General features: G+C 46.0%; 1 protein-coding gene across 1 annotated transcript in view; it reads right to left on the bottom strand.

Annotated features, from left to right (window-relative positions):
* Positions 1–238: 238 nt before the first annotated feature.
* Positions 239–13,905, bottom strand: part of TMEM200B (transmembrane protein 200B) — a 31,874-nt gene continuing 18,207 nt past the window's right edge. Inside the window, exon 3 of the mRNA XM_087727456.1 lies at positions 239–2,335. Within this exon, the coding sequence (XP_087583582.1) occupies positions 976–2,280 (1,305 nt within the window). The 5' untranslated portion in view covers positions 2,281–2,335 and the 3' untranslated portion in view covers positions 239–975. The remainder of the gene's footprint in view (positions 2,336–13,905) is intronic.

Raw genomic sequence — 13,905 nt, 5'->3', positions numbered from 1 at the left:
TATGAGATCAGCAATACAAGTGTATTTAAACTGTCTTTCAAAGAAAAATAAACTAGTGTTCCTAACCAAGCATTAAAAGACCTCAGGCAGGAACTGTAGTGGAGCTTCAAAGAATTGAGAAACTTGCATCCCTGTATAAAAGTGTGACTTCATTATTATTTTTAAAAAACAGGTCTTTGTGATTTTATGAGGCATCACTTTCGCATTTCTGAAGTCCTGATATTTTCTCACTCCCCCCCCCCTGCAGCCCTTACAAATGCATTGCGAGCAGCCCAGTTGTGTGACATGGAAATTCAGGCTCACGGACCCACGCAAGGTTTGTGTCCCTACACAGATGCACGCAACCAGGAATGTGTAGTCCAGTGGTGGGATTCAGCCACTTCGCACCTATTTGGGAGAACCGGTTGTTAACCTTCTAGGCAGTTCGGAGAACCGGTTGTTGGAAGAAATCTCCTTTTGTGTTTTTTTCCACTTTACATGGGTAATGCTGTAAGGAAGGCAGGAAGGAAACATTCTGGTGTTGTTTCTAGCCTCATCTTTATTGCCCTGCTTACAGAAACTGCCTCTCCGGTTAACCCTTATTACATTGTCACAGCTAAGGCAAAGCGCCCATTGACTTGAGTGACATTGAGTTGGCCACGCCCACACGGTCACATGAGAACCGAGCCCCACCTACCCAGCTGGTCATTAGGGCAGAGAACCGGTTGTTAAATTATTTGAATCCCACCACTGGTGTGGTCCATCCAGGACAACATTTTTCACCCTCGGTCAGACTTTTAGTTAAGGCAAGAAACCACATGACCCTTGGGAAGAAAGTCATCCAAACTATTTCTCCATTGACAACAGACCTTGGCTGATGAATGAAGCAGCCAGCATTGCAATCCTCATGGCAAATAGTGATCAGCCGGCCACCCTCCTCTTGGCAATGCCTAAATCTGACCTAGCAAAACAACACAGTTCCCTTCGGGTGCGGGATCAAATGATAGGACCTGTTTTCATAGGAATTTCCTGGGATAATGAAATGCTCTCCCCCCTAAAAAGGTCTTTTGAGGCCCCCAAAAGCCTGTTGGAAGACTCCCCTTGGCTTTCCAGTTTTGCATAGTTGAGTAGGTCAATGTGATCAAGCCTAGGCCAGCTCCTGTGTTTCCTGTCTATGCTGGGCGCCACCAATGCCGTTCTTGGCTGGCCAAGATCCAAGGATTTAGAATGACCCGAGTTTGGGAACTCTCTCTTTGCACATTCATGAAATTTATCCACCAAGGTGCTTGAGTGGGATGTGCTATCCATATCAATAACTACGTGGCTGCCTTTAAGGGTGTCTTTCCTGGGCACAACGTGGTTGCATCCAGGCAGAAAAGCCCACGAGAGTCTCCGTACCTCCTCCTTCTCCTCTGGCAACCTACATTTACTTTCCAAATCCCGGACACCTGCCCGAGAAACGCCCTGCTTTTCAAGAAGACAGCTGTTCAGCTTAATGAGAGGCAAAGGCAAGGCGTTGACGGCCGTAGAGAGGACGGTCTCCGCTCCGCGAGCAAAGGAGAAAGCTCCATTCTCTGGCACGGCATTGCCGGAGTCCGAACGGATGCTCAAGAGAGAGAGTGAAGGTGAGATGCTCTTGTGATGAAAGAACTGGGTCGTGGTTTGGAGCCTGCTGGAATTGCAGCTGTTGACCCATTTCTTCACAGGGCTGGAGCAAGACTGGAAGCCGCTGGAAGAAAGGTCCACCTCGTAGTAGCCTTCTGCACATTCAGCATTGGCCCTGAGGGTGGATGAGGTGGTCCTTCTCCTTTGAAAGTAATCGCTGGCTGGTCCCGGGTCCTGTGGGAAATCCAGGCCCATGGAATAGAGCTCCTGCTGCATCAACAAGCGAGTCTCCATGTCTCTGTTCTCGTACAGCATCGTATTAGCGCAGATGAAGATAAAGAGGCCCACACCCATGACGACCGGCCCAATGAGCTTCAATTTCTCACTGTGGAGAAAGGGGCGAGCTTGGGGAGAAACCTTAATATCCTTCCTGATGTCTCCGGTGACATTGGAGCTCCCTGGCCTGCCACTGCCGGACTTCGTACGGTGAGGCCAGTATCCGATCACGGCAATGGTCATTCCCACCAAGACCACCGAGATCCCCACCATCACAAAGACTCCCGAGGGAGAGCGCATCCGAAGCTGTCCCTTCACCACCATCTGCGGGGAGGGCTTGCGCCGAAACCTGCTCCTGTGCCATCGAGAAGGAGCGGAGGAGCCTGATGTTTTCTTCTCTGGGGTGTTGTGGGTCTTCATGGCTTTGGCAACTTCAGTTGTATGGTCAGTTCCTCTCGGGTTGTCTACAAGTCATCTTAAGAATAGTGAGAGAGAGAGAGAAGGAAAAGAGTTAATCAACCAGGAGATAGAACAAAACATACAACATAGACCCAGGAGTATCAAACTCAAGGTCTAGGGGCCAGATCCGGCCCACAGAGTGCTTAGATCTGGCCTGTGGGGCTGCCCTGGAAACACCAAAGGAGCAGCCCGCAGTGCCTCTGCCAGGGATAATGGAGCTCTGTGTCCCTCCTGGGCTCCGTTTTCACTGGCAGAGGGTTGCAGGAAGCCGTCGCAGCCAAAAACGGAGCACAGGAGCCTGTTTATGCTAGCAGAGTGCTTGGGCCACCACAGGCGCCCCTGATAGGAGAGACATTAAAGTGGCCACACCCATCCTAGCCACACCCACACGATCCCCTGAGATAAAACACAACCTTGATGCAGCCCTCAATGAAATCGAGTTTTACACCCTTGACATAGATTAATACAGGGATAGTCAACCTTTTTATACCAACCACCCACTTTTGTATCTCTGTTAGTAGTAAAATTTTCTAACCACCCACTGGTTCCACAGTAATGGTGATTTTATGAAAACCTAATGAAAATTTTTAAATAATGCTATGATTTTTTTTTTTTTAAAGTCAATTAAATTTTAAAAAAAGGAAAGTGCTTCAGTATCGGACAAAACCCCTACCGCCCACCATGAAAGCTGGAACGCCCACTAGTGGGCGGTAGGGACCAGGTTGACTACCACTGGACTAATAGATCCAAGGGCTTCTAGTCCAATCCCTTGATGAAATAATGCAGGAGACCTTATTCCATGCCGGATGACATAAATGTAATTAGAAGGCTGTGATTCACCAAGAAGGGCTTATAATGACCTCCTAAGCTTCCCTTCCCAACCGACAGGTCCACCTCTAAGCTCTACTACGGACTCAGATAGACTTATAGACAGAGCGAATCTCATCTTGTACAATGCAGAACTTCAGGTATGTTGATAAGATACTAGAGGCCCATGTTCTTTGCATAACACAGTAACTTAGTCACAAAAAGCTTCGAACCAGAGAAAAGGGACAGCTAAGATCTAGTCAACAATCAAACCTTTTGTGAATGAAAGAAAGCTAGATTGAGACTCCAGTTTCAAATCCTGATCCAAACCTAACCAGTGGTGGGATCCAGCCAGTTGGCACCACTTCGAGAGAACCGTTTGTGAACTTTCTGAGCAGTTTGAAGAGCCGAGTTAGAAGAGCCGAGGTGGCGCAGTGGTTAAATGCAGCACTACAGGCTACTTCAGCTGACTGCAGTTCTGCAGTTCGGCTGTTCAAATCTCACCGGCTCAGGGTTGACTCAGCCTTCCATCCTTCCGAGGTGGGTAAAATGAGGACCCGGATTGTTGTTGGGGGCAATATGCTGACTCTGTAAACCTCTTAGAGGGGGCTGAAAGCCCTATGAAGCGATATATAAGTCTAACTGCTATTGCTAACTGCTATAGTTTGGTGAACTGGTTGTTGGAAGAAATCATTAGGGCAGAGAACCGGTTGTTAAATTATTTGAATCCCACCACTGAACCTAACCCTTCTTGGCCAGCTCAGCTAGCCTAGGGGGAAAATTGCTTTCCAGATTTGGTAATGAATGTATTCTAATAGTCAGACCCATACAGACTTTTTAGGAGTGTGAAAACATGTCCGTGAAGGCCCGTTTACTATTGTGTGTGTTGTCTTTGCGGTCTTCCACATCATCCCTGCTCTTTGCAGCCTTGCCGTTTTCCATTATCTCAGCCCTTTATATCTGTCCTAAATTTTTAAAAAGTGGGTCTGGTGATACAAGGAAGGAGCTGAAGGTGAGTTGCAGTCTGCCACATTGCTAGAAACATGATTTAAAGCTAACACAGCAACGCATTGAGCATGAAAGTAAACCCAACATACGTTCTTTGTTTTCATTTAATCATTTTAAGGTATTATCTGTCTCTGGAAAAAGACATTAAGTGAACAAGCTTTAGAATGACAAATGTGTCCCTGTCCCAAACTGTCAAATCCTGACATCAGGATAAATTATAGGAAGAAAGAGGAAGGGGTTTTTAAAAGTTCAGAAACATGACTCAACCAACATTACGTCATCCCTAAAGATAAGACAAATAAATACAGCTGTAACTATAGATCTATTTATCACACATATATCAGATGTTTCATAGACAGGCAATATCCTGACTCTGTAAACCGCTTGGAGAGGGCTGTAAAAGAATTGTGAAGCAGTATATAAGTCTAAGGCAGCGTTTCTCAACCTTGTCAACTTGAAGATGTCTGGACTTCAACTCCCAGAATTCCCCAGCCAGCAAATGCTGGCTGGGGAATTCTGGGAGTTGAAGTCCAGACATCTTCAAGTTGACAAGGTTGAGAAACACTGGTCTAAGGGCTATTGCTACAGGTATCGATAAAGTCAATGAGGAATATTGACTTGACATCTGCCATTGGTTCACTTAACAACTGTGGCAAGAAAGGTCGCAAAATGGGGGTGGGGGGACTCACCTCACAGATGTCTTGCTTAGCAACAGAAATGTTGAGCTCCATTGTGGTCATACGTTGAGAGCTACCTGTAGTGTGTTAATTGGCTACACGTCTTGCCAGCAGATGAAAAATTGTTATCATTTCTGCAAAACATTTCGATGGAATTGAAAACTGTTGCCCAGTGCTGGCTCTCATTGAATGAGATTTGTGCAAACGATCTAGACCTTCTCAGCCATTAGTAAAGGTAAAGGTTCCCCTCGCACATACGTGCTAGTTGTTCCTGATTCTAGGGGACGGTGCTCATCTCCATTTCTAAGCTGAGGAGCCTGTGCTGTCCGAAGATGTCTCTGTGGTCATGTGGCTGGCATGACTAAATGCCGAAGGTGCATGGAACGCTGTTACCTTCCCACCAAAGATGGTTCCTATTTTTCTATTTGCATTTTTACATGCTTTCAAACTGTTAGGTTGGCAGAAGCTGGGACAAGTAACGGGGGCTCACTCTGTTACGTGGCGCTAGGGATTCAAACCGCCGAACTGCCGACCTTTCTGATCGACAAGCTCAGTGTCTTAGCCACTGAACCACCGCATTTCAGCCATTATGGCAATACAATAAGACGGCCCTTATTTTTGCTTATCAGCCATGGTCCAACCTCTTGATTGTTTCTCTTGTCTACTACAATTTCCCCGGATCTCCTAATGCAGGCATCAACATCATGCCGAAGAATTTCTGGAATGAGCTGTCTTTCTTGAACTTTTCAAGAACTCAAATGTTTAGCTGAAAAAAAATCCCAACACTCAAAGTACTAAGATGCCAGTTTAAGAGTTTCATACTATGAAAATGATCTAGTCAGTCACTGTTCCTAAATAACCACTTGAGCAGCTTTGGGTGTTTGGCTCATGAAAAGAGAACTAGAACCAAAATGTAATTCATCTTACTTAAGGCTTACTTGGAGGCTCATGTTTCTAGCAATATACCAGACTGCAAACTCACCTTGAGCTCCTGCCTTGTACATCACACACACTTTTTAAAAATTAGGACAGATTCACTGGGCTGGTTTAGAGATAATGAAGAGAATGGTTTAGAGAATGTTGTGGTCTGCCAGCAGCCAGCAGAGCTGGCAGCAGATTTGGAGAGTGAGGAGGATGAGGAGGAACATGGGCCAGTCCTGGATCCTGGGAGGGCTCTGTGTCGGAGGCAGAGACGGGGCCAGAGCCGTATGCCAGTTATCGGCTGCCTTTGGAGGCAGACAGCAGTGAGGCAGAGGAACAGCTGGAGCCTGTTCCCAGTGTGCGCATGCACAGAATTGCCAGACGAAGGGAACAGGGGTCGACGTGGGAGGAAGGTCAGATGATGAATGGCCTCTCCCAGAGGAAATTATAGAGGAGCGAAAGGGGAGGAGAGTTTTCAGGAGACAATTAGTTTGCTTAATTGGTTCATGACTCTCCAAGACTCTTTGCCAAGTTTTGCAGATATCAACCTGGCAGCTCTCCAAGCCAGATAAAGTCTGTGACTGTAAATCCTCCCTTGAAAGATTTTGCTGGATGTGAATGAGCAGAATTCACAGTCAATTAATAAAAGTTTTTTTTTGGGGGGGGGGGTTCAGGACAAGGAGTTTGCTTCATGCTCTTGGGAAGCCTCGGTCAGAACGGAGAAACTGAAAATCTACCCAAAGAGAAGACTTCACCTGGACCCACCTGATCACATTTGCAAATGAAACGGAGGTCTTCAGGTTCCACCTTTTTAAGAATGTCTGCAAGTCCAGCATTCAGGTTGTGATCCTTTAATCTAAAGAACTCAACACGGTTTCCAATCCAATGCCTCTGAGAAGTAGGTCATCATGGTACACATTTTAGACCTCACCTGGAAATCCAATGACTTTTCATCAAGGGAGATCTATCCAGTCCCCCCTAAAAGCAAGCACTACCTGGATTAAGAGTGGCATAACTTGCTTGGTAGGGTTGCCAAGTATGATAACGAAGCTTATGCAGATCCTAATTTTAAAAGGAACGCAGCAAAACCATTTGGGGATTCTAGAAGAATTAGTATCTCACCAAATGCCCTTCCCATGCATTGGGATTGTAATTTCCTGGGAAATCTGGACACTGAAATTCCAGCAGACTCAGGAAGACCCAAGATGGAGAGACAGATTTTAAGAGGAAACAATTCAGGAAATCACGTAGGTATTTTTTTTAAGTGGTTCAGACTTTGAGGCGGATTTAACATGACAACTATTGCTAATATTCATTTATCTGGAATTAAAGACAACTAAAAAAAGCACAGCAAGACAGGACTTAAAACTCAGAGCCAGAGAAAGCGGCTCTATGCAGAGTTCAAAATCATAATGTTATTATTAGAATTCTCAAGAAAGGTTACATAAGCCCATATAAGTCTCTGTGTCTGTTTTTAAAAAAAAGTTCCCGGATTCTTTGACACTATTACTGAAATGGACTGATTAAGTCCATATTTTGGCAGGAGATGTTTGACCTTTCTAAATAAAAAGTTACTTATGGTGCTTGCTTCCAAGGTCAGCTTATGATTCAACTCTGAATTCTGTCCATCCCTATAAACTGTTTCTGTGTTACCCCGTGGCATTTTAATTCACAGAGAGTCAGATTAGTGACAATTCAGAATGACAAACGCTACAGAAATGGAAACATTAGTGACATCCCAAAATACACTGAACACTGCTCGCCTGTGATTTTAATAGTTAAGAATTCCTCAGGGGGTTTTCTGTATGTAATAAGATTTTGGTTAAAGTTCAGATAATAGAACTTTGTATATGTTTCTCTACGATCTTCACTAATAAGCAGAAATGGTATTCAGCAGGTTCTGACCGGTTCTAGAGAACTGGTAGTGGAAATCTTGAATCCCTCCACTGATTTTATGTCTATATTGATTCGTATACATATACCACGAGTCAATCAATCAATCAATCAATCAATCATCTATCTATATTTGAACAGGATGCATGCAAGCACTATTGAGAATTCTAGTTGGCTTGGAAGTATCAGGAATTCATGTCTGTTCAAGCTATTACAATTCAGAAAAGGAACTCATCCAGATGTTGCTAATCTCATAATGCCAACACCCTGCTGGGTCAGACACCTGTACAGATTTATCAGCCACGACTTTGCCAACTTCCTTCTTCATGCCACTCAGTTAGTGGCAGCCTCCAATTTTTGTAGGAACAACTGACAAAATTTGCACTGCAGTCAAGAACTGGAGCATTAGGGAAACTTTGGAGCCAAAGTATCCCAAGACGCTTCCACACTATATAGGACAGGGTGTCAAACTCAAGGCCCTTAGGCCGGATCCGACCCATGTGGTGCTTAGATCTGGCCCACAGGACCCCACTGGAAACAGTGAAGGACTGACTCGCAGTACCTCTGCCAGTGAAAATGGAGCTTGGGAGACCACACATGGCCCTTTCAGGCTCCGTTTTCAGCTGTAATGGCCTCCTGCAGCCCTCTGGCAGCAAAAATGGAACCTGAAAGGCCATTGTGGCCAAAAACAGAGCCATGGTGGGCCGCATGTGGCCTTCCCAGGCTCAGTTTTCTCTGGCAGAAGGGTGCAGGAGGCTGTCACGGCTGAAAACAAATTTGAAGAGTGACATCAAGCTGGCCATGCCCCTTGGCCACACCCATCCCAGCCATTCCCATTCAGGCCACGCCCCCCCAGTCCCCTGAGGTCAAACACAACCCTGATGCGGCCCTCAATGAAATCGAGTTTGACACCCCTGATATAGGAACTCTATATCCAGAAGGGAAGCTTAACATTATAGGTGACATATGACAACAATTGAGCTCAAAATGTATGTTGCTGAGCAGGGCCGCTGTTAACTGAGTTGTGCCTCATTTTATGAACTTTTTTTTGCTGCGGCTGTTAAGCGAATCACTGCAGTTGTTATGTGAATCATGTGATCATTAAGTGAATCTGGCTTCTCCATTAACTTTGTCGAAAGCGGGCTGGGGAGGTTACAAATAGCAATAGCACTTAGACTTATATACCACTTCACAGAGCTTTTCAGCCCTCTCTAAGTGGTTTACAGAGCCAGCCTATGGCCCCCAACACTCTGGGTCCTCATTTGACTGACCTCGGAAGGATGGAAGACTGAGTCAAACTTGAGTTGGTCATGATCGAACTCCTGGCAGTGGGCAGAGTTAGCTTGCAATACTGCATTCTAACCACTGGGAGGGAAGGAAGGAAGGAAAATAGCAATAGCACTTAGACATATACCACTTCACAGTGCTTTACAACCCTCTCCTAGCGGTTTACAGAGTCAGCCTCTTGTCCCCAACAATCTGGGTCCTCATTTGACCCACCTCGGAGGGATGGAAGGCTGAGTCAACCTTGAGCCGGTGAGATTAGAACTCATGGCAGTAGGCAGAAAGCCTGGGAAGGGAGGGGAGGGGAGGAAGGCAGGCAGGCAGGCAGGCAAGCAGGCAGGCAGGCAGGAAGGAAGGAAGGAAGGAAGGTAGCAACTGCACTTAGACTTATATACCGCTTCACAGAGCTTTACAGCCCTCTCTAAGCAGTTTACAGAGTCAGCCTCTTGCCCCCAACAATCTGGGTCCTCATTTTACCCACCTTGGAAGGATGGAAGGCTGAGTCAACCTTGAGTTGGTCAGGATTGAACTCCTGGCAGTGGGCAAAGTTAGCTTGCAATACTGCATTCTAATCACTGGGAAGGAAGGAAGGAAGAAAAATAGCAATAGCACTTAGACTTATATACCACTTCACAGTGCTTCACAGCCCTCTCTAAGTGGTTTACCGAGTCAGCCTCTTGTCCCCAACAATCTGGGTCCTCATTTGACCAACCTCGGAAGGATGGAAGGCTGAGTCAACCTTGAGCCGATGAAACTCGAACTGCCGAACTGCAGCTAGAAGCCAGCTGAAGTAGCCTGCAGTATTGCACGCTAACCACTGTGCCCCCACGGCTCTTTTTGTGAGGATCATCATCCTAAATGGTGATCACGTGTTCCCAGGACAGCACAACCGTCATAAATACCTGCCAGTTGCCAAGTGCCTGAATTTCAATCACATGACCATGGGGATGGGGCAATGGTCCTAAAGTTGAAAACCAATCATACGTCACCTTTTTCAGCGCCATTGTAGCTTTGAACTCTCCCTCCACGAATGGCTGTACAACAAGGACTACCTAAAATCTGTGTTCTCTCTACAATCGACATCATGAAATCTGAAATAGAGACCTCCATACCCCACCCACCCTGGCTGATATTTCCGGTGTAACTTTGAGCTTTTCTTGTTTCTTCCCATTTTTTTACGGCAATCGCCTGGCTAAAAACCTGCGAAAGCTTTTAGGTCATTCGGGCTCCTTCTTTAAAAAAAAAAAAATCAGGTCAGGATTTATTCATTTTTATTTTTAATCCCTTTCCCCCCGCCCCCCAGTCAGCATGGCTAGTGGCTTTTTTAAAAAAAAAATTTTTTTTAACTGTATGCCATTAATTTCTCTGGGAACACAAATGTGTTTCAGAGACAGGCATGGAAAACAGATGCAGTTTTAATGTTTTGCAAAATGGGACATGATGAATTGATGAGCTGACCAGGCATGGCCTGCATTCTTTTACCAGATGCACCAGTTTTAAACTCAGTGCCTGACACAACGTCATGTTTCTGTGCTCTTCCAACCCACTCGCTGCGGAAAACAGACGGGTCAAAGGCTTGCTGCAATAAAGGTGCAAATTCCCTAAAGCCAGTGATCTTATAACTGGTGCTAATTAGGCGAGCTATTAATGGGACAGACCCATGTTGTTTGCATGAAATGTTCCAAATCAGGAACCGGATTAACCAGCTTCTAGCAATCTCTGGAAACCGTTTCCTGACTGCCGCCGACGCTGCCAGTTTTATAACTCTAGTCCAAGACTTCAAACAGACCTACTTTCTTGCTCTGCTCGCACATCCTGCATTAAGTACTGACCAGCCTCTCCGTAGCCACACATCCCACTCGAATCACAAAACCAGTCTTCTTCTTGGCAAGCTCCTTAGGCTGGCAAAATGTTATTCCAAATGTTAAGCGCTCTGCAAAAGAAGGTCATTCTTAGTGCCAGAAGAAAGCTAGCCTTTCTTTTCCTCTTCCTTAAAAGTATAGTGTTAAAGTAGCTCAGGGGCTAAGACGCTGAGCTTGTCGATTGAAAGGTCGGCAGTTCGGCGGTTTGAATCCCTAGCGCCGCATAACCGAGTGAGCTCCTGTTACTTGTCCCAGCTTCTGCCAACCTAGCAGTTCGAAACCATGTAAAAATGCAAGTAGAAAAATAGGGACCACCTTTGGTGGGAAGATAACAGTGTTCCGTGTGTCTTTGGGGCATTTAGTCATGCCGGCCACATGACCACGGAGTCGTCTTCGGATAGCGCTGGCTCTTCGGCTTTGAAACGGAGATGAGCACCGCCCCATAGAGTCGGGAATTATTAGCACATTTGTGCGAGGGGAATCTTTACCTTTACCTTAAAGTATTGTCAGATAAGCCTGGTTCGGACGTTCAACCGAGTCATGGTTTGTGATTTGTTGCGTAAGACACAACTGGATGGAATCAGACAGTATGCGAGGCCACGCATAGGCAAGCCCTCCTGGAGCCTGGTACAATGCCTGGACTAAGTGGACTCCATTTCAGATTTCCTGGATGGATGGTGCACTAAAGTTAGACAGGGTGCTAGGATGCCTTCTTAAACTAAGATTTCCCTACTTCTTTTCTCATCTTAGAGCAACTTAGAAGAACATAGAATATCAGGGTTGGAAGGGACCTTGGAGATCTTCTAGTCCAATCCCCTGATCAAGCAGGAGACCCTATATCATTTCAGATAATGGATGTCCGGTCTCTTTTTCAAAGTCTCCAGGGCAGTGGTGGGATTCAGCCGGTTCGCATCTATTCGGGAGAACCGGTTGTTAACTTTCTAAGCAGTTTGGAGAATTCGTTGTTGGAAGAAATCTCCTTCTGTTTCCCCCCCCCACTTTACAGAGCTAATCCTGTAAGGAAGGCAGGAAGGAAACATTCTGGTGTTGTTTCTAGCTTAATCTTTATTGCCCTGCTTACAGAAACTGCCACTCCAGTTAACCCTTATTACATTGTAACAGCTAAAGCGAAGCGCCCATCGACATGAGTGACATTGAGTTGGTCATGACCACTGAGCCCCGCCTACCCAGCTGGTCATTAGGGCAGAGAACCGGTTATTAAATTATTTGAATCCCACCACTGCTCCAGGAATGTAGCACTCACAATTTCTGGAGGCAAGCTGTTCCACTGGTTTATTGCTCTCACGGTTAGGAAATTTCCCCTTAGTTCTAGATTGCTTCTTTGAGAGTTAGAATTGCTGATTCTTGCTGAGACCCGAGTCTTCATGCCTGTTTTAACTTTGAATGGTCACTAAATGAATGGCTATAAGTCAAGGACTACCCATAATCACTCTCTGAAACAACTTGAACCTAGCTGGACAATAGCTGTACTTGGGTCCTTTCTGGAAAGCCAAGTATTAGTATTAGTATTTATTAAACTTGTATGCCGCCCTATTCCCAGGGGGACTCAGGGTGGCGAACAAACACATGGGGAAGGGGCAATACAAAAATGAACAAGACAAACAGAATACAGAGACAGATTAAAAATACAACAAACACAGCAATTCAAGTGGGGCCGAGAACTCAACAGCCCCAGGCCTGCCGGAACAGCCAGGTCTTGACGGCTATGCGGAAAGCCTGAAGGGTGGTGAGGGTCCGAATCTCCATGGGGAGATCGTTCCAGAGGGCCAGAGCAGCCACAGAAAAGGTCCTCCCCCGGGGGGTCGACAGTCGACACTGGCTAGCTAATGGTATCTGGAGGAGGCCTAATCTGTGGAATCTAATTGGTCGTCGGGAGGTAATTGGCAGGAGGCTGTCTCTCAAGTACCCAGGTCCAATACCATGTAGGGCTTTAAAAGTAACGACTAGCACCTTGAAACGCATCCGGAGTCCAATAGGCAGCCAGTGCAGCTCGCGGAGGATAGGTGTAATGTGGGTGTACCGAGGTGCACCCACAATTGCTCGCGCGGCTGCATTCTGGACAAGCTGAGAACTGCAGCGGGCAGGGGCAACAGGGTAGAGTGGGTAAAGCTGTATCTTGCATGGGGTCCCAGCTGGGATTTTTCCTTTTTCCACTGGGAAGGGAACGTGAATTTTTAAAAACTCTGTTATTAGGACTATTTTTAGATTAAGCACTCCTGGGAAACTACTGACGTTCCCACTGCAAAAGGATGGAAAATGTTGGCACTGACATTCTGTAGTTGTGACTGGAGAGATTTTGGGTGGGGGCACAGAAAGCCATCTGAGCCCTTCTGTTGATGCATGAAGAAGACCCCAGTCTAAGAGACTAGAATCATATTTCACGTAAGCTGTAGGAATTCAATTTTGCATAGACCAGATTTATGTGCCTAAGAAGCCTACCGATCATCAGGTGCCACACTAAAGCGAGGAAAGCAATATATAACAGGCCTCTCATTGGTTAGCGCAGTGCTTCTCAACCTTGGCCATTTGAACATGTGTAGAGTTGAACTCCCAGAGTTCCCCTCCTGGGAATTTTAGCCCATTGTGTCAATGAAGTATAAGCAATGGCGGAATTCATTGGAGGACATGACTCAGCTTCCCAACGACTACAGGAAGCTCTCCAGTGGTATGCTAACATGGCTGGCTGGGGCATTCTGGGAGTTGAAGTCCACAAATCTTCAAATGGATGAGATTGAGAAATACTAGGTTAGAATGATATTCTCAGGGTTTTCATTGGTGAAATACATTCAGCACATTTGGCCAATTCCTCCCACCACCACCACCACCCTGGCAAACATATCGAAAAATAGCCCTGCAGATACTCAAAGAGTCTCTACTCTAAGGGGTTGCCCCAAAGAACAAGGGTCAACCTATTCTCCAAAGGCCCTGATGGCAGGACAAGAAGCAATGGACGGAAACGAATCAAGGAGAGAAGCAATCTAGAAGTAAGGAGAAATTCCTTGTCCAATGAAAACAACTAATCAGTGGATTGACTTGCTTCCCCAGAAGTGGTAGGTGCTTCATCACTGGAGGTTTTTAAGAAGAGATTGGACAGCCATTGGTCAGAAATGGCA

Source organism: Thamnophis sirtalis, unplaced genomic scaffold (genome assembly GCF_051295495.1).
Source record: "Thamnophis sirtalis isolate CommonGarterSnake01/CBP01778 unplaced genomic scaffold, rThaSir2_p1.2 scaffold_13, whole genome shotgun sequence".
Lineage (NCBI taxonomy): Eukaryota > Metazoa > Chordata > Lepidosauria > Squamata > Natricidae > Thamnophis > Thamnophis sirtalis.
Note: the sequence above shows the minus strand (reverse complement) of the source record. Positions and strands in the feature narration are given on the sequence as shown.